Source organism: Palaemon carinicauda, chromosome 19, assembly GCF_036898095.1.
Source record: "Palaemon carinicauda isolate YSFRI2023 chromosome 19, ASM3689809v2, whole genome shotgun sequence".
Classification (NCBI taxonomy): domain Eukaryota; kingdom Metazoa; phylum Arthropoda; class Malacostraca; order Decapoda; family Palaemonidae; genus Palaemon; species Palaemon carinicauda.
In genome coordinates, this window is record NC_090743.1 from 19076508 (window position 1) to 19104007 (window position 27500).

General features: G+C 34.5%; 2 protein-coding genes across 8 annotated transcripts in view; one reads left to right on the forward strand and one right to left on the reverse strand.

The window, feature by feature from the left end:
* The window catches only part of LOC137658494 (uncharacterized), a 112615-nt gene extending 102171 nt beyond the window's left edge, over window positions 1-10444 (forward strand). For 3 of the 6 annotated variants that reach the window (XM_068393259.1, XM_068393254.1, XM_068393258.1), the window contains exons 4-9: window positions 4734-4871; window positions 5206-5266; window positions 7812-7948; window positions 8430-8538; window positions 8883-8991; window positions 9251-10444. In XM_068393259.1, coding sequence (XP_068249360.1) covers window positions 4734-4871; window positions 5206-5266; window positions 7812-7948; window positions 8430-8538; window positions 8883-8991; window positions 9251-9521 — 825 coding nt within the window. In that variant the 3' untranslated portion in view covers window positions 9522-10444. Of the gene's footprint in view, window positions 1-3046; window positions 3129-4081; window positions 4210-4733; window positions 4872-5205; window positions 5267-7811; window positions 7949-8429; window positions 8539-8882; window positions 8992-9250 lie in introns of all 6 variants that reach the window. The other 3 variants (XM_068393257.1, XM_068393256.1, XM_068393255.1) reach the window with 2 other exon arrangements.
* The window catches only part of LOC137658497 (adhesive plaque matrix protein-like), a 1563467-nt gene that overhangs the window by 1289489 nt on the left and 246478 nt on the right, over window positions 1-27500 (reverse strand). For both annotated transcript variants that reach the window (XM_068393265.1, XM_068393264.1), the window contains exon 2: window positions 17997-18101. The gene's annotated coding sequence lies outside the window, so the exon portion shown is untranslated. The remainder of the gene's footprint in view (window positions 1-17996; window positions 18102-27500) is intronic.

The following is a 27500-nucleotide window of genomic DNA, read 5'->3' on the forward strand; positions in this document are numbered from 1 at the left end:
GAAAAGCATTAGCTTTAAAACACTGCTTCCGAACGACATCAAAATAATAATAATAATAATAATAATAATAATAATAATAATAATAATAATAATAATAATAATAATAATAATAATAACGATATACCATATGTTCCTATATTTAAGAGAAATGAAGACGTCTGAAATCCTTATTCTCTCATATTCTGATACATTGGGAGAGGCCTCCTCCTGTAAACATTGAATACAAACCTAAAATAAGTGAAGAAACTCTTCCATAACCAAATGGGATTTGAGAAAAACTGAGTTAGGGTAATGTGAGGTTTTTCCATTCCACAGTTATGATTATGAAAATATTATTGATATTATTTATTATTATCATTGTCATGAATTAGATTTTCTAAATTACCAATTTTAAAAGGCCATTATCAATTATTATTATTATTAATATTAATATTATTATTATTATTATTATTATCATTATTATTATTATTATTATTATTATTATTATTACTATTATTAGCTAAGCTACAACCCTAGTTTTACGGAAGAGCAGAATGCTATGAGCCCAACGACTCAACAAGGAAAATTAGCCCAATGAAGAAAGGAAATAAGGAGATAAATAAAGTACAAGAGAAGTAGTGAACAACTGAAATAAAACATTCTAAGAAGAGTAACAACATTATAATAAATCTTCCATATATAAATCATAAAAAGAGATTTATGTCAGTCTATTCAACAAGAAAACACATTTGTTGCAAGTTTGAACCTCTGAAGTTCCACGAATTCAACTACCTGATTAAGATCATTCCACAACTTGGTCACAGCTGGAATAAAACTTCTAGAATAGTGTAGTATTGAGCCTTATGGTGGAGAAAGCGTGACTAGAAGAATTAACTGGTTACCTAGTATTACAAACAGGATGGAACTGTCAGAGATCTGAATGCAAGGATGGTCAGAATTATGAAAAATCTTATACAATATGCATAACGAAATAAATGAACGACGGTGCCAGAGATTAACATCTAGATCAGGAATAAGACATTTAATACACCGTAAGTTCCTGTCTAACAAATTAAGATGAGATTCTACAGCTGAAGACAACACAGGAGAACAATGCTCGAAACAAGACAGAATGAAAGAATTAAAACACTTCTTCACAGAAGATTGATCACCGAAAATATTTGGACACTCAATAATCCTATTATTTGTGCAATTGAGGAAGAGAGAGACCGAGTTTGTTTCTCAAAAGTAAATTTGCCATCAAGTATCAGACCTAAAATTTCAAAACTGATACACTTAAAAAAAAAAAAAAAACATTATCAGTGATGAGATCCGGATGTTGTAGAGCTACTGCCCTTAACCCTCTTACAAGCGTACATTGAGATTTGTTAGGGTTAAACTTCATGCCCCACAATTTGCACCATGCACTAATTATTAGCTAGATCTACATTAAGGAATTCGGCAACACCAGATCTACCTTCAGGAGATGGAATTAACTCAAAGAGACTTGCGTCATCTGCATATGCAATGAGCTTCTTTTCCAAGTCAAATCACATGTTATGTGTACATTGAAAACTAATGGGCCAAGAACACTATCTTGAGGAACACCAGATATCACATTCCTATACTCACTATGGTGTCCATAAACAACAAAAACTTTGCCGGAGGTATAAACAAACAAATGACAATACATAACCTGAACTTGAACACTGTAGTGTTGAAAATTAGCTCAAAGATAGTTATAAATTAAAACCTGCATTTCCTTCTCATTCATCCACATCGCTTTTTTGAACGAAAAAGCAGAAGCAGATGGAGAATCCCACAGCTTGGTAGCAGTTAGCAAATAGAGATGGAGTAATCGATCAGGTAATGAGAAGGTTTTGACAGTAAACCTTAACAGACTGGTGCAAGCTTCAGTATGACAATGAAAACCAAATGCCAAGAGAATAGGTCTTGGGTAGTGCTATAGCCTCTGTACCATGGTCTTCCACTGTCTTGGGTTAGAATTCTCTTGCTTGAGGGTACACTCGGGCACACTATGCTATCTTATTTCTCTTCCTCTTGTGTTGTTAAATTTTCAGTTTATATACAAAATATTTATTTCTATGTTGCTACTGTTCTTAAGATATTCTATTTTCCTTTACTCACTAGGCTATTTTTCCCCGTTAGAAACCTTGTGCTTATAGCATCCTGCTTTACAAACTAGGATTATAGCCTAGCTTGTAAGAATAATAATAATAATAATAATAATAATAATAATGATAATAATAATAATAATAATAATAATAATGATAATAATAATAATATAAGACTGACCTCTTGCATCCTGGATCATGACCTTTGTCTCCATGGAAAATCTTTCCTATTTCCATTTCTCTCAAGAGTTCTTTGTAACTCCTACTCTCTCTCTCTCTCTCTCTCTCTCTCTCTCTCTCTCTCTCTCTCTCTCTCTCTCTCTCTCTCTCTCTCTCTCTCTCTCTCTCTCTCTCTCTCTCTCGTTTTTCTTCAATATTTCCTCATGTTTTAATAATATCTCTGTTAACACAAATACTACTACTACTGATACTACTACTACTACTACTACTACTAATAATAATAATAATAATAATAATAATTAATAATAATAATAATAAATTCCATAAAAACCCACAAAACAAAATATAGAACACAAATGTCTGTCCTTGAACTAACCCCCACCCCACCCTCTTCATGTCTGTCCAAGCAACAAATTATTATTATTATTATTATTATTATTATTATTATTATTATTACTTGCTAAGCTACAACCCTAGTTGGAAAACCCGGATGCTATAAACCCAGGTGAATTACATATAAAATCTTTTGGAAGCAGGTCATTTAGGCATGATGAGTTATGATGTCAGCAGCTCGCTATTAGGACTTGCATCGAGCCATTCGAATAGACTCTTTGTAACGCCTGAACTTACAATAGACAATGGACTTAAGATGCCTTGCACAGTCGTCTAGTTTCTCATTGTTCATGTCAAGCATATAAAAGAGGAACAAGGATACTCGGACAACTAATGAATGATACATTTTCTAATTTCAGGTTTGATTGCAAACATTGCAGGATCTCATTGGCAAGATGAAACCAATTGCTTTACTGCTGCTTCTCTCCGCAGGAATACAGGGTAAGTGAATCATTAGTAGTAGTATAAAAGCATTAGTACTTTCAAAGAGAAAATTTTATTTTTCTAACAATATTTCAGATATTAATATTTCATAATTACATCTCTCTCTCTCTCTCTCTCTCTCTCTCTCTCTCTCTAGGTAGAAGGTTGGCCAGGGCTGAAATACTACCGCTAGGGAGATATTGGGTCCTTTGACTGGCCAGAGAGTACTACATTGGACCCCTCTCTCTCGTTATGGCTCATCCTGTCTTTGCCTACACATACACCGAATAGTCTGGCATATTCTTTCCAAATTCTCCTCTGTCCTCATACACCTGACGACACTGAGATTACCAAGCAATTCTACACTTAAGGGGTTATCTACTGCACTGTAATTGTTCAGTGGTTACTTTCCTCTTAGTAAGGGTAGAAGAGACTCTTTAGCTATGGTAAACAGCTCTTCTAAGAGGACACTCCAAAATCAAACCATTGTTCTCTAGTCTTGAGTAGTGCCATAGCCTCTGTACCATTGCCTTCCACTGTCTTGGATTAGAGCTCTCTCTCTCTCTTTAAGGTACACTCGGGAACGCAGTTCTATCTTATTTATCTTCCTCTTGTTTTTATTTTTTTAAGTTTTTATAGTTTATATATGAAAGATCTATTTTAATGTTGTTACTGTTCTTACAATATTTTATTTTGATTGTATTACTTCCCTTGTAATGTATTCATTTCCTTGTTTCCTTTCCGTACCGAACTATTTTCCCCTGTTGGAGTCCTTGGGCTTGCAGCATCTTGCTTTTCCAACTAGGGTTGTAGCTTAGCTTCTAATAATAATAATAGCGTGTGTTTGGGTTTAAAATTTCATTCCCCTCTATTATTTATGATAGCATATCTACCTCTCACTCATTGTGTCTCTCTTTCACCTCGAGATGATGACTATGCAATCACGAGTAACGAATCTTAACCTTTTTCAGTTGTCATCGGCTGCAGTAACGACTACATAGCTTGCAACAATGACACTAAGTGCATCTCCCATTCTTCCATCTGCGGTGATTATAACTCATGCGCGGATGCCTCTGACGAAGATCCGGAATTATGTGCTGTAAGTGTGGTTCACGTGATAACTGTCTGCTAATCAATTCTTTAAGAGAATCAATTTATATATCTGAAGATAATTGTACTTTATAAATCTTTATTGGTTATCAAGAGTGAGTAACGTTGGTTGAGTTGGTGAAAGGTTAAATGCTTGAATGATGGAAGTGGTTGTCTAGGAATGAAAGGTATCGAGACAAATGTTAATGTTAAGGTGAACGCTTTTCAGGTGTATGAGAGAGAGAGAGAGAGAGAGAGAGAGAGAGAGAGAGAGAGAGAGAGAGAGAGAGAGAGAGAGAAAGAGAGAGAGAGAAAGAGAGAGAGAGAAAGAGAGAGAGAGAGAGAGAGAGAGAGAGAGAGAGAGAGAGAGAGAGAGAGAGAGAGAGAGAGAGAGAGAGAGAGAGTGCATTAAGCTATGCCAGAGAGACCAAAATTGTGCAATGAATATTTTCCACATATTTTTCCCAACAAGATTTGAGTTGAATGACAACTGCGAATGTGTCCTTACAAAACCTATTTCTGTCCTTTAAAAAGGTATGGAGGAACACCTTATGCCAGAATAACTACGTGGAGTGTACAAGGAATGGAGAGACCAAATGCGTTAAGATCTCAGAGTACTGTTTTTCGGAAGCTCCCCACTGTGAGGGCAACCTGGACTTGCGTATTTGTTTGGTAAATAAGTGATTTTATTTCTTTAATTTTATCTTATTTGGTGTATAAACCGGTAGACTTACTTTATCTATTTTTTATATGTAATTTTCTGCATGCATGATAAAGAACATATTTCGGTATTCGTGTTCTAAAGACAAAAATCATTAATATTTCTGCTCTAAATTTTCAAGACAAAAAATATAATACGGTATGGAAAATTATTAATTTTTTTTTATTATAATCGGTTTTATATAAAAAATGAAGGCAATTAAAATAAATTTCCTGATTAATTCTGAAAAAAATGTAAATTCGTGAATCTCATGAATTCATTTATCTTTATATTTATTTACTGCAGATGCTTAAGTCTGGAAGGATTGATAAACTCGACAAGTTCTCTCTACTGGGAGAAATAACAGGTAATTTTTCCGAATGAAATAATATAATTAAACCATACAATTCTCTGGTTATAAACAAAGTTAAGTAACATATTAACTCTTCTCATCATAAAGTGAATTCACAGGTAAATCTATTCCCACTACAGTATAGACAACGCTAACAGGTATACCGATACCAAAAGGAGAATTTTATTCAGAGGTAAATTTATTCCCATTACAGTATAAATAAGGTTAAGTAAAAGGTAAACTCTTATTATTATGTGAGTTCAGTGGTAAATCTATTCTCACTACAGTATAAATAAGCTTAAGTAACAAGTAAACTCTTATTATCATAGGGTCAATTCATGAGTAAATCTATTCCCACTACAGTATAAATAAGCTTAAGTAACAAGAAAACTCCTATTATCATAGGGTCAATTCATGAGTAAATCTATTCCCACTACAGTATAAATAAGCTTAAGTAACAAGTAAACTCTTATTATCATAGGGTCAATTCATGAGTAAATCTATTCTCACTACAGTATAAATAAGCTTAAGTAACAAGTAAACTCTTATTATCATAGGGTCAATTCATGAGTAAATCTATTCCCACTACAGTATAAATAAGCTTAAGTAACAAGTAAACTCTTATTATCATAGGGTCAATTCATGAGTAAATCTATTCTCACTACAGTATAAATAAGCTTAAGTAACAAGTAAACTCTTATTATCATAGGGTCAATTCATGAGTAAATCTATTCCCACTACAGTATAAATAAGCTTAAGTAACAAGAAAACTCCTATTATCATAGGGTCAATTCATGAGTAAATCTATTCCCACTACAGTATAAATAAGCTTAAGTAACAAGTAAACTCTTATTATCATAGGGTCAATTCATGAGTAAATCTATTCTCACTACAGTATAAATAAGCTTAAGTAACAAGTAAACTCTTATTATCATAGGGTCAATTCATGAGTAAATCTATTCCCACTACAGTATAAATAAGCTTAAGTAACAAGTAAACTCTTATTATCATAGGGTCAATTCATGAGTAAATCTATTCTCACTACAGTATAAATAAGCTTAAGTAACAAGTAAACTCTTATTATCATAGGGTCAATTCATGAGTAAATCTATTCCCACTACAGTATAAATAAGCTTAAGTAACAAGAAAACTCCTATTATCATAGGGTCAATTCATGAGTAAATCTATTCCCACTACAGTATAAATAAGCTTAAGTAACAAGTAAACTCTTATTATCATAGGGTCAATTCATGAGTAAATCTATTCTCACTACAGTATAAATAAGCTTAAGTAACAAGTAAACTCTTATTATCATAGGGTCAATTCATGAGTAAATCTATTCCCACTACAGTATAAATAAGCTTAAGTAACAAGTAAACTCTTATTATCATAGGGTCAATTCATGAGTAAATCTATTCCCACTACAGTATAAATAAGCTTAAGTAACAAGTAAACTCTTATTATCATAGGGTCAATTCATGAGTAAATCTATTCTCACTACAGTATAAATAAGCTTAAGTAACAAGTAAACTCTTATTATCATAGGGTCAATTCATGAGTAAATCTATTCCCACTACAGTATAAATAAGCTTAAGTAACAAGTAAACTCTTATTATCATAGGGTCAATTCATGAGTAAATCTATTCTCACTACAGTATAAATAAGCTTAAGTAACAAGTAAACTCTTATTACCATAGGGTCAATTCATGAGTAAATCTATTCCCACTATAGTATAAATAAGGTTAAATAACAGGTCAACTCTCATTATTATAAGATGAATTCACAAGTAAATCTATTCCCACTACAGTATGAATAAGCTTAAGTAACAAGCAAACTGTTATTATCATAGGGTCAATTCATGAGTAAATCTATTCCCACTATAGTATAAATAAGGTTAAATAACAGGTCAACTCTCATTATTATAAGATGAATTCACAAGTAAATCTATTCCCACTACAGTATGAATAAGCTTAAGTAACAAGCAAACTCTTATTATCATAGGGTCAATTCATGAGTAAATCTATTCCCACTATAGTATAAATAAGGTTAAATAACAGGTCAACTCTCATTATCATAAGATGAATTCACAAGTAAATCTATTCCCACTACAGTATAAAAAAAGGTTGAGTAACAGGTAAACTCTCCTTATCATAAGGCGAATTCACAGGAAAATCTATTCCCACTACAGTGCAAATAAAGTTAAGTAAAAGGTACACTCGTCTTTCTTATCACAGGGTGAATTCACAGCTAAATCTATTCCCATTACAGTATAAACAAAGTTAAATAAGAGGTAAGCTATTTTTTTCACAGACTGAATTCATTTAATAAAATAATCTCTTCCCACTAAAGTATTATAAAGAGTTAAGTAACTGGTAAAGTCTTCCTATCATAAGGTGAATTCACAAGTAAACCTATCGCAACAACAGTATAAATAAGGTTATGTAAAAGGTACGGCACCAAGTTCAGATTTGCTTTTGATATCTTTCACAACAAAAATATAACACAGAACCTGAGAGAAACCTTCATTGAACATATAATTTTGTTTTCTTTCCCTTCACAGAAAATAATCTTGAGAAATCGAAGGAATTGGCAGAGAAGTTTCAGTTAGTCGTGCCCAACTCAATCTCACACGATAGATGCCCCAAGATGTACACACTGGTAGGAGATCAGTGCCTCTCAATTTTCCACAAAGGCCACGTAAGTGGAAATCTCCCTCTCTGTCTATTTCTGTCACTCTATGTACATTAGTCCAGGTCCCAATGGTTAATGAACAGTCTTCATGTGATTCACATCCATATAGTGCATTTGGTAACACAATATTTTATGTTGATTAACTTACGATGTTTCTCTTCACTTTCCAGAACTATAACTCTGTTCAATAATTGCATAATTTTAATGGTAAAGTAATTCAATAATTGCATAATTTTAGTCATAATCATAATTTTCACTGGAGTAAAGTAAAATCCAAAAATACGTTTAACATACCACATAAAAACCTACATAATCTACTAAGTATTGAATAAACTAAATATGTATTATTCTTTGTGATAATATACCGAATTCAATAGTCCACGGTAGTTTTCATCTAATGTAATATTTGCTTTGAAACCTATTTCATTCATAGGGTTGAACCTTTTTCCGTTCTTTTATGACAACATGGGGATTGTCTTCTGTACAGATGAGCTGGGCCGAAGCTGGTGCATTTTGTGGCGTCTTGGACGGCGACCTCTTAACGATTAAAAACATCAGCCACTTTGCAGAAATAGTTCGACACCTGCAGAGATACGGTGAGGTTCTACATCAAGATACCTCTTCCACATTCTTCCTGTCCTTCTTTGAATGATTAAACTGTATTTCAATATTGGTGTCTGGATCATATAAAACTAAGCTGGTCAAAATTTTCTTAGTTCTTCCCCAAAGGAAGAAAATCCTCTAAAGATTTTTTTTTAAATCGATGTAGTCAAATTTTCTGATTTTCACAGATACTTTCCGGAATGGTATTGAAGATTAATGTATTTTTATTGATATTATTTTTTAAAGGAAAAAATAAACTTATTTATAGAATAGAAAATTATAAAATGGCAATTATGACATGAGTTTTTTCAACAGATTTAAAATGTTTTTCTTACAGAGCTGTCCTCTAATTTCTGGATTGGGGGATCAATCGCAAATACCAATGTTGGATGGACATGGCTGGATGGCTCCCCTATGGAGATGGGATCTCCCTTCTGGGCGACGAGGTAAGATGATTCAGACCGAAATATTATATTACTCAAAACACTTCTTACTTTTTGGGCCAAGCTTCAATAAATCCTTTTTCTGCAATATTATTTTTTTATACAGATATTTAGGTACATAATATCTGTAAGCATTGGCAGTCCCAAAAGCTAATGCAGTTACACAAAGGATTTTGTAAACTCCACAGCAATCCACAGTGCTTTTACTTCTAGTCAGTCTTTGCAATGAGACAAACTCAGTCTTGTCCTCTTCTGTCAACAGGTACAGCCCCACCTGCATCCAACGAAATGTCACAACGGCCGCGTCAGAGACCATTTGCGATCGCTACTACCAGGCCCCTGAGAAGGTGATGAAGGGGCAGTGCGCCAGCCTTTCCTATGAGCATTCCTTCTACATGACTGACGAAGACTGCCTGAGGACCATGAGCCCTCTCTGCATCTACCAAGGAAGAGATCTCCCCACAACGTCTCATTATAGCCCATTCCCTTCATCAAACGCTCTTCGAAGCAACGTGAACTGGTACCATGGCTAAGGCCATCATTTGTAAACGTTGTTGATAGGTGAGATTGAAATGTTATTGGAGTTATCAATAATAATACTAGTAGTAAAGATTTGTTGTACTTGATAATGTTACACACTGGACAAAATACATACAAAGTCGAGATATTACAACATATATGCTTGTTTAGCAGGTCTAAATTTGTTAAACAGGTCGACTAAACTTCATTTACGAATGAGGGCAACTTGTTTATTCAATTTTTATCACGTAGTAAATTTAAGCAAATGACACGTACCATTTTGCATCGCAAATAAACAAATATTTTTCCAAGCGGTTGCATACAGTATTTCTTACATAAGTGGTGATATGTATTTTACCTCCCCACTTGGATTCAGTAGGTAGGTAGAATGGTCCAAAAGAGCCACACATCCACTTGGTGGGTACTTCATTCATGATTAGCCGCACCTGCCAGGCATTCATAGTCACCAATCAGCCAATATGACTCATATGCCAACTGATAACACCTGTACAATTCAAGCAGATATCAACAAGCAGGTAACTTATACAATTCTTATTAAAGAATGTATAACAGTATTTATAAGTCTGCAATTGCTATTCTAATTAATCATCACTATTAACACAATCTAAGTTTATTTCTAACTATACAGATAATTCCAACCCTCATGAATCACAATGACGACATAACCATTAATCACATACTTTTGAACTGCTTTTGTGAGTGTTATTCGTTACAATAATGTATAACAGCTCTCAGCTATTGAAGCTTGAGGCTGCAATGAAACATCTGTGAGCTAAGAATGAATAAAGGAAAATAACGGACATCCATTTCACGTAGACCTAATATGAGGCAAAAAAAAATTATATTCTCTTTGGACAGTAGAGAGTTAGACTCTGAGAGATGATGTAGCTTACACAATAAATAGTGACTGATTTAACGATTTCCACTTTTTATCCTTACATATAGTACTATAGTTCAGTCTATAAATTTGACATGGAAACGGGTGATAACACAGTATACCTCAAATGAGTTCATGCAATAATTATTACTTCACTCGTGCAAACACCCCCCCCCCCTGGGTAAAACTCTACTTCGGAGTATCCATGAGGGAGGTCTGCATTACCCTAAAACATGTTCTCCTTTTTAATAGAATTTTATCACTATCCTGAATTGTCTGAAAAGAAGACGACATTATTTTTATATATACAAACAAGGTAACAGTATCGTGAGTACGCCGTTTATTACCCTACGGTACAGATAATTCCCCCTACGATAGGCCTGATTACCGTTATTTAAGATATTCTAACCTAAAGTGGATATTAACAAATACATGTGTAATACATGTTTGTAAACCATACTTACACACACACACACACACACACACACATATATATATATATATATATATATATATATATATATATATATATATATATATATATTATCCTTTCCTGAGTGGGGATACCTTAAAAAGTTAAAAGGTGAGAAAAATTTACATAATACCATGATCAGTAAAGCTCTACTGGTCAGGGCCACCCCTACTACGTTGGTTTCCGTGAACAATCAGACCAAAGTCTCCCATCATCACCAATCTGCAGTGACCTGCGTGGTGATGAACTGTCCAAAACCCAGACATGGATAAAACCACCCCCATCTTGGCCCCCAGTCCACAGTGGCAATGGATCAACTGCCCCACCCAAGGTGGCCCCAGATACGTAGCCTACCACTGCAAGAGCGCTAAAAATCTCTGTATTAGAACAGGGCACCTTTCGAAATTGAACCTTGCATCGTGCAATGTCAACATCCTAAGGAAGAAAATCTTGCTGTGTTACTAGGAGAGGTGAAATAAATAAATTGGGATATAGACGAATTAAATAAAATTAGGTGAACTGGGAAATCTTCGAGATAAAGGGGGGTCATATATTTTTCTTTAGAGGAAATAAAAAGAACAAACGAAATGAAAAGGTTTTATTTATTAATAAAAATATTGCAGGTATAACAGAAGAATATTCTACTGTCAGAGATAGAATTGCAGGATTGGTTACCTAACTAAATAAGCGGTGTCAACTATAGATAATTAAAATAAATGCACCAATAATATCCCACGAGGAATAAAAAATTTTCATGAAGATCTGGAGATTTTTTTGAAATAAAAAAACCTAGGAATCTATCTAAATTTGCTTTAGGTGATTTCGGTGTTAAAGTATGTCAAAATAAAGAAGACAAACAAGTTGGTAGATTTGGAGTAGGTACAAGGAATGACATGCTTGTAGAATTAGCTGGAAGAAACAATTTAAACATTGTGAACACCTTACTCTATTAAAAAGAACATAGAAAATGAACATTTAGAAGCCCAAACGAAGGAACGAAAATTGAAATAGATTCTATGCTCAGGGGAAAAAGTTAATTTAGCAAAAGATGTAACAGTGTTAAACCTGTTAAAATCAAGCAACCAAAAAATAGTGGGAGGTAAAATTTATCTAGACCTAAGGAAAGAAAAAACTAATTTTAAGAAGGAAAATAAACAACCTTGTAATAAGGGAAAAATTTCGTTTAGCAATACAAAATATGTACTCCAAACTACATGACGAAATGTAAACAAGTAAACAAGAAATGGATAGTAATCTAACATAATTTGTATTGGAATCGGCACAAGGGATAGGTGGAAAAGTTCCTAAACAAGATCAAGGAAAACTATCAGAACAAAACTAAAATATAAGGAAAAATGGAAATTAAGGTAAACTCCATAAGAGATGAACTATAATCAGCAGAATAAGAAAAAAAAAGAAAAAAAAAACTAAAAACAATAATAAACATGACTAGACTAAAATTGAGGATGCACTTCAGAAAGGGACAGGCATCAAGTTGATGAAAAGAAAAACTTGGATAAGGACACCAACATATATTTGCTTTAAAGGATCAAAATGGAAACAAATGGGATGGAGTGATTAAAATTGCAGAGGGTTTCTATACAATGTTTTAGAAGTGATATAAGAAATAACTTTGCCAATAGAAATCATGAAACATCTGAGCCAGAAAAGTAAAGAAAGCATTAAAAAGCATGAAAGGAGACTAAACACCAAACGAAAATGGCCTAATAAGTGATTTAATGATAAATAGCCATTTCACAGAAGTAAAACTCACTGAACTTTATACAAAATAACTGCAAGAATGTTATGTACCTAAAACTTGGAATACTTTATTATTATATCAATTCCAAAAAAGAGAGACACAAAAGACCTGATAAATTAACTTTGAATAAGTTTACTCTCCATAACATATAAAATATTCACAAAGATCATATTAGGCCGAATATAAAGACAGCTAGACTTCAATCAACCAAGAGAGCAGGCAGACTTTAGAAACAACTGACCATATCCATGTAAATAACCAACTACTAGAAAAATCTGCAAAGTATGACAAAGCACTATGTAGAGATTTAGAGATTATGAGAAGGCTTTTAATTCTCTCAAATTTCTTCAGTAATGACAGCCATTTATACCAAGAAACAGATGAATCCTATCTTAGAACACTGGAAGATATCTATACAAGAAGAGGAAGCACAACCATCTCAAAACTACATAATGCTAGTAAGAACATTCTAATTGAGAAAGGAGTTAGACCAGGAGATCCCATTTCTCCTAAACTAGTCACAGCGGACCTAGAATGTAGTTTTTAAGTTTTCATTTGGAAAAAGTAGGAATTAACATCAACGTGGATACCCTAACAATTTAACATTTAAGATAACAGTTGTACTTAGTGAATCATGGGAGGAATTACAAATCATAGCGGATTTGAATAGAGAAAGCAGAAATGTACGACTGAAAATGGATATGAGAAAAACTATTATGATGTTCAATGAAAATGCATAGAAATAATATGTAAGGGTTAATTAAGGACGAACTTCTAGGGATTGTTAATGAATATATGTACTTAGGCGCCAGTTAGTGTTTCCCCCACGGAATGAGACCAAAATCAAAAGATATGTCATATATAAACTATTAACAACGTCAAGACACTCATGCCAGCATGATCAAAATAAAAACACCAGCTGCAACCTTGGACCTTCGAAGTTCCACTGACCCAACCACCCGATTAGGAATATCATTCCCCAAATTGGTCACATCTGGAATAAAACTTCTAGAAGACTGTAGTATTGAGCCTCATGATGGAGAAGGTCTGGCTATTAGAATTAACTGCCTGCCTAGTATTACCAACAGAATAGAATTGTCCAGGGAGATCTGAATGTAAAGGATGATCAGAGTTATGAAAAATCTTATGCAACATGCATAATGAACTAATTGAACGACGGTGCCAAAGATTAATATCTAGTTCAGACATGAGAAATTTAATAGACCGTAAGTTTCTGTCCAACAAATTAAGATGAGAATCAGCAGCTGAAGACCAGACAGGAGAATAATACTCAAAACAAGGTAAAATGAAAGAACCAAAACACCTCTTCAGAATAGATTGATCACCGAAAATCTTGTAAGACTTTCTTAATAAGCCAAATTTTTTGTGCAATTGAAGAAGACACAGACCTAATGTGTTTCTCAAAAGTAAATTTGCTGTCGAGAATCACACCTAAAATTTTAAAAGTCACAGATTTAAAGAAACATTATCAATACCGAGATCTAGATGTCGAGGAGTCGCCGTCCTTGACCTACTCGCAATCATACTTTGAGTTTTGTTAGGATTCAATTTCACACCCCATAATTTGCACCACGCACCAATTTTAGCTAGATCTCTATTAAGGGATTCAACAACCCCTGATCTACATTCAAGGGATGGAATTGATGCAAAGAGAGTAGCATCATCTGCATATGCAACAAGCTTGTTTTCTAGGCCAAACCACATGTCAAGTGGATATAGTATGAAAAGTAATGGGCCAAGAACACTACCCTGTGGAACACCGGATATCACATTCCTATACTCACTATGGTGCCCATCAACAACAACTCTTTGAGATCTATTGCTAAAAAAATCAATAATAATGCTAAGAAACGACCCACCCACTCCCAACTGTTTGAGTTTGAAAACAAGGGCCTCATGATTAACACGGTTAAAGGCAGCACTAAAATCAAGGCCAATCATACAAACTTCCTGACCACAATCAAGGGATTTCTGTACAGCATTGGAGATTGTAAGAAGGGCATCACATGCTCCAAGGCCTTTACGAAAACCAAATTGCAAACTAGGGAGTAGATGATTACCTTCAGCAAACCTATTAAGACGTTTTGCCAGAAGACGTTCAAAAACTTTAGATAATATGGGAGTTATGGAAATTGGGTGGTAATCAGTTGGACTTGAGCTACAACAAACACATTTACATAGAGGAGTAACATTACCAATTCTCCAACAAGTGCTAAAAGCTCCTCTTCTTGATAACTTGCGCAAAATAACAGATAACTTTGGAACTAAGAAATCTGCAGTCTTTATAAAAACAAAGGAAAAATACCATGTGGGTCTACATCTCCATAAGCATCAAGGTCCATCAACAGAGCTTTAATTTCACGAGATCGAAAAGCTAAACTAGTTAGTTTAGCCTCAGGAAAACAGGAATGAGGATTTTCAAGTTTTTCATTACGCTGTTTACTGTCAAAAACATCAGCCAAAAGGTGAGCCATCTGGTTTAAGTAAAGGAGGAACTGTTGCATCTACACCAAAGAGTGCAGATTTAAGGGTAGACCACCATTTATGTTCCTGAGTTGTACCAGAAAGGGTTTCTTTTATTGTTAAATTGTATTCCTTTTCAGTTGAGGCATAAATTCTCTGAGAAAAAGCTCGAAGCTGAGTATAGTTATTCCAGGTTAAATCTGATCTGTTACCCTTACAAAGATGATTGGCCTCCTGTTTCTCCAAATAAGCACGTCTACAATCATCATTGAACCACGGTTTGTCCTTCACTCGGTATCTTAGCACACACTAAGGAATACGCCTATCAATTATGTTGACTTTATTCTCATTCCAAGAGACACCAGGATCAACATTACTATATAATTGTGACCAATTCAAGTACAAAAGATCATGCAAAATCCCATTCTAATCTGCTTGGGATTTCATATAAATTTTACAAGAGCATTATACATCAGGGACAGGCTGCTCAGTCTTCACTACTAATGAAATCAAGGCATGATCAGATGTCCCGACTGGAGAACCATCCTTACTACTTATAACGCCAGGGGAGTCAATGTATACGAGGTCCAAGTAATTAAGAGACCTGTGAGTAGCTTCACTTACGATTTGCTCACAGCCTAATTCAGAGGCAAAGTCTAAAGCTCTTAGGCCATGGCGATCGGTATGAGATAGAACTTAACCACTCCCTATGGTGAACATTAAAATCACCAACAAAGACAAAAGAAACCTTTCTATCATCTTCTTGTATCTTAGACATAATGGTAAGAAGACAATCGAAGATAGAATCATCCATGTCTGGATTCCGGTAGACCGAACACAAATAAAAGTTGTTATGCCTGCCACAAACTTTTTTTACCTGAATCTCATGACATCCACATTGATAGCAGGACTTATGAGAAGCTGGGTACTCAGTCCTAATATACACCGCCATTCCCCTAGCCATAGGGATGGCATCACGTTTCAACATTATTGGCTTCTTAAAACCAGTTAGAAGGAGCTCAGATGAGTGCCTGATATTAGAAACCAAAATTTCAGAGCACAAAAGAACATTCTGTCTGGACGCAACAGCAAGGTCTTGAATATTTGCATGAAGACCACGAATATTGCAATACAGAAGACGACATTGACGAAATCTAGGACGTACTGGTCCCGGATTTCCCTCAATGTCTCCAGACAGTATAAGAATTAATAGTAATAAAAAGGAGACATCATAGTTAAAAACTAGATTAACAAGAATTATAATCAACACAATATGTACAGAATTATAAATAAAGTGATTGATGAAACCCATAGACTATTATAAAAAGTCGGAAAAACTGGTCAACATGGAGGAGCAGATACACCATACAAGGTTAAATACCCTCCAGGATAGCCACTTCAACTGAAGGGAGGACAGTAAGGATGGTTTTGAGAAGAAAAAGCATCAGCTAAGGAAAAGACAACCTCTTGATAAACCACCAGGCATCCATGGCCCTTCTATTAAGCCTGTCCAACACACCATTTCAAAAAACAAGAGGAAGAAAAAAAAGTAAGATAGAATAGTGTGCCCGAGTGTACCCTCAAGCAAGAGAACTCTAACCCAAGACAGTGGAAGACCATGGTACAGAGGCTATGGCCCTATCCAAGACTAGAGAACAATGGTTTAATTTTGGAGTGTCGTCCTCCTAGAAGAGCTGCTTACCATAGCTAAGGAGTCTCTTTTACCCTTACCAAGAGGAAAGTACACTGAACAGTTGCAGTACAGTAATTAACCCCTTGGGTGAAGAAGTATTTAGTATCTCATTGTTTTCAAGTGTATGAGGAAAGACGAGAATCTGTAAAGAATAGGCCAAACTATTCTGTGTATGTGTAGGCAAAGAAAAAATAAGCCGTAACCAGAGAGAGGGATCCAATGCATTATTGTCTTGCCAGTCAAAGGATCCAATAACTCTATAGTGGTAGTATCTCAACGGGCGGCTGGTGCCCTGGCCAAACATACTACCTACATCAAACATACTTTGGGTATCCTGTCAACCCATAGAATTGTTGGAGTGACCTGAACATTCCGAGATGTTATAAACTACTGTGAACTTGGTATAGTGATTCAGTACTGAATAGATTCTCATCAATGATGCAGTGAAATAAATTTAGATATTTCTTAAAGATGATTACTGAAGTAGTACTCATCAAGTTGGCCTAGTTTGTAGTATAAATTTTGAACAGCAACGTACAACGTAGGCGCCTAATAATGCCTTATGTTCACAAATCACAATATACAGAAAAATAACAATCGCCCAAACTGGCGTCCTCTCAAACTATAATGATCTATATATATATATATATATATATATATATATATATATATATATATATATATATATATATATATATATATATATATATATATGTAATATCGTCTACCCTCCAAAACTGGGAGAAGTGCCTTGCAAGTAGAATAGAATACTGTAATGAGACAAGAAACAGAACATAAGTAAAACTTCACAATGAAATATAATAGGTTCATAGTACTATAACTATACTTTTTAAAACATCAAGTTCACTGTTATGGCATCACAGCACTATATATTGATAACACTAAAACAATAAAGATGTATCAACAAACACAATAAATGGACACCAACCGAAGCAACGATAACAATAAAATAAAAAAAAATAACCACAGTGGTAATGAAAATAAAATCATAATCAAATGCAACATCTGAAGTATACCGTGTTCCCTATACCTTGGTTCAAGATACTGCTTGCACAAATACAAGATTATCGAGGTTATTTGAACATAAGTTTTATCAAGACCTTCCTCCTTTCACCTAATAAAACAGCCTTTTTGGCAAAACAATGATTTCAACACTCACCAAGATTCTCCCGGACAGCAAACCCAGTTGAAAACTTGAATACCGAGGGACCTTAAATGGTGTGCACACTTTCAACTTCAGCCTTAGGCCTAGGCTTCCATTCAACTGTAAAAAAAGGTGGGAGAATTATTAAAGATACTTTTACTTTCATGTAACATATATATATATATATATATATATATATATATATATATATATATATATATATATATATATATATATATATATATATATATATATATATATATATATATATATATATAAACTGAAGCGAGAATATGCTGAAAAATATCATATTCAAGAGCAACAATGATATCAACCCAACTACTCTCAACAACGGCCTTGATTATCTAAATAACAATATTGCTAAATAAACTTCACTAGGCGCCCTTTTTACATACTTTCCTTTGACGACTGTTTTTCCGGTCCTATACAGCAGGGGAATCCTACTCTCTACAGGACCTCCACAATCATTTAATCTAGTTCGTACCAAGCATTCAACATTTCATATCACGTAATGCTCATTTACTGTTAACGTCACTGTCAAAGAATAAGAAAGATGACATTATAGTTCCGAGTCCGGGGAGGATATCCAATGTCCATCTAAAACTTCTAGTTCCGAACAAGTTATGGGTAATAGGCCTAGCCTTACTAGTGTGTACTGAAGGGTTTTCTAATCTACGACTTTGAAGGAAGTTTGGAGGGTTCGAGAACAAGAGGGGGAAAGTGTTCTTGTTGTATGCAGTCTGTAGACCGTAGTCGACATCGTTAATTGAGACTAAAAAACTGAGGGGGGGGGAGGAGTTACAGGTGACAAAGCATCGTCCCCCCCCCCCCCCCCACCTGGCGCACGTAAGAGACAAGGACCAAGTGTCATGCGTAAGGTTAGGTTGCATACATTATTTCAATCGTTTTGTTTTCTCCCACCCGAAATTCTCAAATTAACACTGGTCCAATCCTTGCTTTTCAAGGGAATCCGGTATCTTAGAAAGTACTCGTTTCCCATAGAAATAAAGGTCAAACTCGTTCGAAACACAGACAATTATGTAAGGAAATATTCAATTAAATGTCTAGCATTGCTCGAAACTATACAGTAAATTTACCCACGTTTTAAGTAGTAAGGAGAGAGGTATGAGATTAGCTTGGGAATTTATCTCAAACTTAAATCACAATGTCATCAACGAAAAATAAGTTCAACTCACCAAAAGTTAATAAGTGCAGTAATCCTGGTAACTAACTTTTCCCGGGTGAGTTGGCCTAGCTTAACCCGTTTTTATTACTTGCTGTTATTAACTAATATAGTTTTTCTAGGTTATAGTTTCTCAACCAGCACGTCGACTAGACACTGAAGAATACCGTATATCGTGCAAGTTAAATTAGACTATGTAAATTTGTCAAAATGCGTAAATTAAAGGATAATTATTTCACAACACTTATAAGCCGCGAAAATTTCAAACACTGTCGGTTCGTCGAGATTCTCGAGAAATGTGGATGTGTACACTAAGACGGCCGAGCCGGTTATGTCTGGCGGTTCATGATTGGTTCAAATTTCGTAAGCGTTCTCCTATTGGCTGAAGGATCCCACCCCGTATCATAAGACCACTGCTATTGGCTATTTCCTCTCTTCCCGCGTAGTGTGTGCTTGCATAGTCACACTTTTCATTTAAAGGGTTGCATCAGATATATTTACACAATCGTGCATGTCTTATCTCTTCCGAAAACATCGTTGAATTTTTATAGTATGTTTCAATCTTTAATAACCGTAACAAACGCCAACCGTAATTCGATAACGATAAATCAACAGCTACAATTTGCCACAATCTAACCGTAATACATGAATGCCTCAACTCATCCACTCTCTTTGCATGTGCATAAGGAAAATAACATCTAACCATACAACATGCTAAACGGGAATATACAAATTTCAGATTTCCATTATTTCAAGCTTTAACTGGATGATTGAACAGTATTTTGAAATAAACAGTATGTAGGATAACAGTGCTTGTGTGCACTGCATGTTGCTTATTGCAGCTGTTTGAGAATTTTCACCCTTCATTTCACCACTTCTGTTCATTGTAACAGTCTTAAAATCTGGTAATTCAATAAACTCATTTAAATACTGCACAACCTTAAAACAGAATCCTTCTTGTTCGTGAATGACAAAATGACTCGAGCCTGATTCATAAACTAAGAATAGTGATGCGTTCCCTTATATTGAGTATAAGCCATGTTGCTTTGTATGAATTGAATTTACTTTACTTTATCATATTCTATCAAAACTCCTTTCTTCTATTTCCATAATCGCCACCAACCACCATAGATGTTTTATGATACCGAAAACATATCAGATTTCACCACAATACAGTGGCTGTGGTAGCCTATTGGACACTCCCCCCACCCTTCCCTCTCGATCTGCTAGACTGGGGTTCGTAACCCAGTCAAGTTCGATAGTTTCTTGTAGTCTGAAACCTCTCTACTCTACCTTGCGAGCTGGGAATGGAGGGCGAGGCGGTTGCAAAGGGAGCCTTGTACTATCGTAGTTAGACAGGATTTGCAATGTCTGCTTACCAGAATGCATGAAATATCCCACGAGGTTGGCTCAAGACAGAGATGAGAACAGAGTATGCAATGGAAGATGAAATATCATTGGAAGGAGAAAGGATTAATGAGGTAGAATCATTCAAGTATTTGGGAATTATGATCTCTAACACAGGGTCTTTAGAATTAGAGTTTAGTGAAAGATTGAATAAAGCAAAGCAGACAATGGCTAGGATAAGTAACAGTTGGAAATCAAATCGCCTGAAATTACATATAATAATCAGACTATATATAGGCCCTTGTCGTCAATAGGCGTAGGAGATGATGATGACTCGTCGTCTATATCCATCAAACTTTTCAAGCTATCTATAGGTCCCCCCCCCCCCAAAGCATTGCTGAGTTATTCTTATTTACACACATGCGCGCGCGCATACACACACACCTACTGTGTGTGTATATATATATATATATATATATATAAATATCTATATATATATATATATACATATATATATATATATATATATATATAATGTATATATATATATATATATATATATATATATATAATTTATCAAAAGCTCATTGTGTTATCCCTCATCATAAGTTAAAGCTCATGTTTCCTTTCCCTACATATACACTGAATACTCTGGCCTATTCTTTACAGATTCTCCTCTTTCCTCATACACATGACTACAATAAGATAACCGATAAATTCTTCTTCACTCATCGGGATAACTACTGCGCTTTAATTGTTCAGTAGCTACTTTCCATTTAGTAAGGGTAGAACAGACTCTAGCTATGGTAAGCAGCTCTCCTAGGAGAAGAACATTCCAAAATCAAACCATTGTTCTCTATTCATGGATAGTGCCATAGCTTCTGTACCATGGTCTTCAACTATATTGAGGTAGTGAGTTCTCTTGCTTGAGGGTTCACTCGGGCACAGTATTCTATTCGTTTCCTTATTTCCTTTCCTCACTTGGCTATTTTCACTGTTGGAGTCTTTGGGCTTATAGCATAATGATAATAATAATAATAATAATAATAATAATAATAATAATAATAATAATAATAATAATGATAAATTACAATTATAATAAGTAATAATAATAAATAATAATAATAATAAATATCAAATAAATAATAAAAATAATAACAATAATAATAATAATAATAATAATAATAATAATAATAATAATAATAATAATCATCAGGGAAATCTTTGTTTACAGCTTTTCATGATCATGATAAAACTGTAATTATAAAAAGTTTCATGATTGAAAATGCCCCAAAACCATAATTCTGCCTTTGGAGGTACAGACACATCAATAACAGAAACACTTCAACGATGATGATATCCTGTTATGGCACGAGGAAAAGCATAACGGAAATACCATGAGAAAGGACAAATTTAAAATTACTTTGCAATTATCAAAGCCTGGATGAGAGCGAAGGAATGGTTGCTTAGGAAAGATTTTTCTTTGGGTTAGGAGGCGAAAGTAATAACTTCTATCACAGGATTAATTAATTATGCTCCTTGTTTTCAGAAAGATATAGGGATTTTCGTAAGCATTGCTGATTTCCTTTCTAGTTTCTCAAAAATATTTTTTTTTGTCATTACAGACTCATATCCACAAATAAACACACACGCATATGTATATATATATATATATATATATATATATATATATATATATATATATATATATATATATATACTGTATACATATATATACATATATATACGAAAATACTTAAAATCATGAGGAAACTATGAGAGAGAGAGAGAGAGAGAGAGAGAGAGAGAGAGAGAGAGAGAGAGAGAGATCCTTTAATCTTGAGAATGCTGAGCGTCCTCATAACTTTCAATTAATCTCAACTTGCCTCTGATTCCTTATCAAATGAAGCAAATTGTTTCTGATGCTCTTCAGAAAATAACTATTCCCTTTGGCGTATTTGCAGTAATTAACAATTGCCTTGAATGTCCTATAAGACCACACTATAAATCTGTATTATTTCATACACACACGAACACAAACTGAATCTTCATTTGAAACATATTCTTTGAAAAGTTATGCAACGTATTTTCTTTAGCTTTTTACTCTTGTTCTCTGAATCATTTTACATTATTTGAAACATATTTTCCAATTATAATTTTGAGAAAATTCCCCAAACTTTCGATTCCCCCAACTAATTACATTCCTTTCGCACTTTAGATTTAAATGATCTTTTTCCCCCTCTGTCAAATTTAGAATTTCCGTTTGAAGGAAGAGAAGGCCTCTCTCTCTCTCTCTCTCTCTCTCTATCTCTCTCTCTCTCTCTCTCTCTCTCTCTCTCTCTCTCTCTCTCTCTCTCTCTCTCTCTCATCTTAGAAAAGAGATTATTTGTGTGTCAACAACTGTAATGAAATTAAGCAGAACATGGTGATGAAACGAAGGAAAAATTACACGAGACGTAAAATTTGACAATATCAAAGTAGAATAAAACAATAAGATAAATAAAGACAGTCATACGAATCGAATGACCCTGGATGGATTATTATGCAAATTAGAGACACAAGATGGAAATGAACAAGAAGGGGACATTGTAAAGGCTGCCGGAGCTTAAACAGGCAGAGAAAGGGAAGCTTCATTACACATGCAAAACTCGACAGTAATTGAGCGTGGGAGAATTCTCCCACATTGACTTTAACGAGTACTCTGGGAAAAGCATTCTCTGCTTCATGGATTACAAGTACAGACCTTTAACGTTGCATCTTATTAACTCTTCCGATTTTCGCAGACCTGAATCTTTTAACTTGATTCAGTGCAAAACCAGAATGTTGTTCTCCACAATCGATATATTTACAAAATGAAAGTATAGTTCTTAGTCAAGTCTAACTATCTCCCAAGACTTATTCCTCCTCCAAAAGAAAAAGACAAATCTTAGAGCAAGGTTTTTTCATGTCTAAAAAAAAGAAGAAAAGTTCTTTGATGGACATTACTTGCCGAGTTGGGTCGAAGAAATCTTGATGATAATGGCAGACGAGACAAGGTGTTAAGAGAAGAAAAGAGGGATATATATAGGAGTAGCGTTTTAGGGGGCTTCAGATACAATTTTGTCCCCAACAGAAGATAGAGAAGACCAATGTAGGGAAAACAAGTATTAATTGTGTATGGCTAAAATAATACGCGTACCCTAGGCTCTTGGTTATTATAGCACAAATAACAGCAACAACTACAAAAATAATAATAATAATAATAGCATCTTTCTCTAGACAAGATGTGTTTGTGTAAAACAACTCATCCAGCTAAATAGAAGAATGTCTGTTAAAAAGCAACGAATACAAATAGTACTTCAGCTTATTATTATTCTTGTTACATGGGATGTACTGAACACTATTTCATAAGGTGTATGTGGCTACTAAGTTTATTACCTAAACTCCATAATTTTGAGGAAGAAACAATGCAAACACGATCTCACATATTTCTGGTAATATGTGGCAGCCCTGATTTTACGTTCCTATAGGGGCACATAATATTGGAAATATTACCTATTATGATCTGTTCACTCTTTCATAAAGCTGCGAAAAGACAATGCCATCTGACGTCTAAGATACATGTTAACCCTTACCTTATTCTCTTCTAGATGAACAAGAGCAATAAAAGCCACGTTGCTAAATATGTTATCCATTTAAATGTACACCTGCAAAATCTGTCAACCTTTGACTTAAAAAAAAAAAAAAAAAAAAAAAAAGTAGTGTGACTCTGGATCTCTGTGGTGGTATAAGAAAACTCTACCGCAGTAGAAGTATTTGTGATCATAAAACTTTGGTAATCTACGTTGCACCCATTTTAATCCCTCTTATTCTGAACATCAGAAGATGAAAGGTGTATGTAAAATTAATTTCATAACACAGGAGTTCATTACGTTAACCGCTCAGAACCGTGCAAGTTTAGATTCTAAGTCATATCTTAAAAATCTGGCAATTTCTTGTGCCTGCACTGTTAAAAATTTGCCGTAAAAAAACAACGGTAAAAATCCTGGAATAAATGTTGCCAGGCACTTACCATTTTAAAAAAGGATATATTGACGTAAAGAAGTGATATTACAGTCACCAACCCGTGAAAGAAAATAACGAAGTAGGATAAAAATTACGGCCACCTGTATTTACTGATAAAGGACTAAGAACAGAATATCTTTACGGAGATTTTCCGATTAAAATTACGGTTTTTTCTAACAGTGTGTATTCCAAGTCGTTTGAGTTGCGCAACAACCGAAATGGAAGCTTCAAGTTTCTGTAAATATAAACCAACTAATTCTAACCCCTGTTTAAGATGTGCAAGGGCGGAAGTAAGAAAATAAGCCATAAAAAATCTCGAGCGACAAATGGCATTTATCTTGATCCCTTTCAAGATGACATTGAGCCGAACGAATCTTGTTGGTCTCAGACTAAAAGAATTCTGTATTTAAAGAAAATGGGACTCGATAATTTCCAAATGATAGTTTACCTCTAAATAAGCCTCCAGCCACTCAGATAAGAAACGGCAGATCTTCATTATCTCTTTTATTCTATTTTGGCCCAAAGAGGTTGAGTCCTTATCTCTCTTGGAAGATTAAGGGAAGATAGTTTCCTATGTCTTTCTATTTTGTTTATGGTATCGATAATAAAGAAGGAAAATGTTTAGCTATTTTATGTACAAGTGCTTCTCACAAACGTTTATCTATACTCAATTTTTTTTAATGAGGCGCCTTTGCAGTGACTCGCCGCGGTGTCCTTTTAGCTCGGAAAAGTTTCCTGTTATCTCATTGGTTAGAATTATCTTGCCCAACCAATCAGTGATCAGGAAACTTTTCCGAGCTAAAAGGCACCCCTGCGAGTCGGTGCAAATCTGCCTCACTAAAAAGAATTGACTATAGGATCAGTGATGGATTTTTTCGTAGTTAAGTTCATTAAATAACATGAACTTTCTGTGAATGAACTTTATGATTAAAAACATTATCTTCACTTTTGAATGTTGGTCGATAGGATTAAACAATTAACATTGATGTAAAATACAGTTCCCCACAAACAGAGCTGGAAAAATGTAGCTATACTTGTTAATAACATAGCTACCAATTGGCTTTTAATAATCTTAAAATCGGCAGAAATTATCCAATGAGTTCCAGGCATTTTCAACCCATCACGAAATCTAATTCATTTCCAATTAACCCACAAAGTCATCCCAGACCTTCATATGAGAATCACACCAATGATTTCTTCATTCACAGATGAATAAAAATAAGATAAATCTGATATACAGTTTATAAGACCAAATTTCCTGTTCCCATCTACAAATACGTTTTTTCTTAATAACTAGCGTGGAAACAAATAAATAATATGTACAGTTTGCGTAGTTTTATATATCATAAATTGCCCAAGATTTTTTTTATATGGTGGACTCGTATTAGAGAAATTGGTATTTTCTTAACTTAAAGAAATTTCACAGCAATGCTAAATGCTTCAAAGAATTATTGTAATTTTTATTTTTCAGAAATGATGATAAACTAAATACTGTGAGGAATGGGTTCATGGAAATACTATAGAGAGAGAGAGAGAGAGAGAGAGAGAGAGAGAGAGAGAGAGAGAGAGAGAGAGCCTTATCTTCCTGAAGCAACACCTTAACTTTTCCCAAAATCGTCTTCAGCAACTAACTTGTTGGAGGCCTTGACAGAGCAAAGTAACCAGTCCTCATTCTTAGAGAGATTTAAGAACTGATGCTCGATACACTTCCGCAAAGATCAAGAGTTAAGGGGGGAGGGGAGAGACTGGCTCAACGCACTCGGCATTTTGGGATAACTTTCCAAAATGGACGTGAGGAGGGAAACTTTGGGAGAAGGAACTTTGCAGAGTCGAGTTACTCCTGTGCGAGACTTTAGAAGAGTATTGCGAGGATGGAATAAAAGTCCATTACAATCTTCGTGTTCCGGGAAGGCCGAAGGAGGTATGGAATCCACTTTTATAAATAGAAAAGTTAGTAGAACAAATGAGATCAGTTGATTTTGGGATAAGCATTTCCAAACAGTATGAGGGGAGAGGGCTTATACGGCCGAAAATGTGTCGCCTTTTTCTACAGATGAATTTCTGAAGGTTTATATATAGAATACATCGTTATAGTGTTGAAAATACGCATTCCTGAAAAAGGCAATAAACGAAAAATAAAATTACGTTAAGGATTGACTCGTGCTTTACAGCATAATTTTTCCACGACAAAAACTGAGTAAATGATAATATGCAAACTTGGAATAGCTGAAAAAAAATCATGAATGAGAACGGTAGTCTTCCTTTTCAAAAACAGAAATAGGTTTATAAATCAAGAATAAATCAGTGTTGATATTGTGTTAGAGCGGAAAATTCGTCGGTCTTACAACCAGAGGATATCAATAAAAATATAAAATAAAAAACAAAAATGCCAAGAAAAACCACATAAGAATCATTAAAATGCACTCAATCCTTCCTATTCTTCCTTTGATATAAAATGAATATCACTTCTGAAAAGTTTAGGAAAACACTAGAAACCGTAGAAGACTATTAAAAGCCTCAAGGCCGTTGTTAATGAGGAAAATTCTTTCGGTCAGGAACTATAAAAGTGTCTTATTTAACAGGAGAAGTTTATGTCCAAACTTTTCTTATCCTTCTAATGAGAAACGTTTTTCTCTGAAGGTCTGTTTCTTCAGAAGTATTCCATTACCCTTCAGTGTCGCCTTAGGCGTTGCACAACCAGCATTTTTCACATTACTTTTAATCATACATAAAAACACGAGTTAAGTTAATGGTTTTCCTTACATTAGTATGGCACGTGTTCTTTCGGATTCATTTTTTTATTCGGTAATTGTGAAAAGTGTCATTTCCACTATTTAGTTTTCCCATAACAAAACTTTTGACCCAATAGCAAATAGGTCAATGCCTAATACTGAACTGTGTTGCAGGATCAAGCGATAAAGATT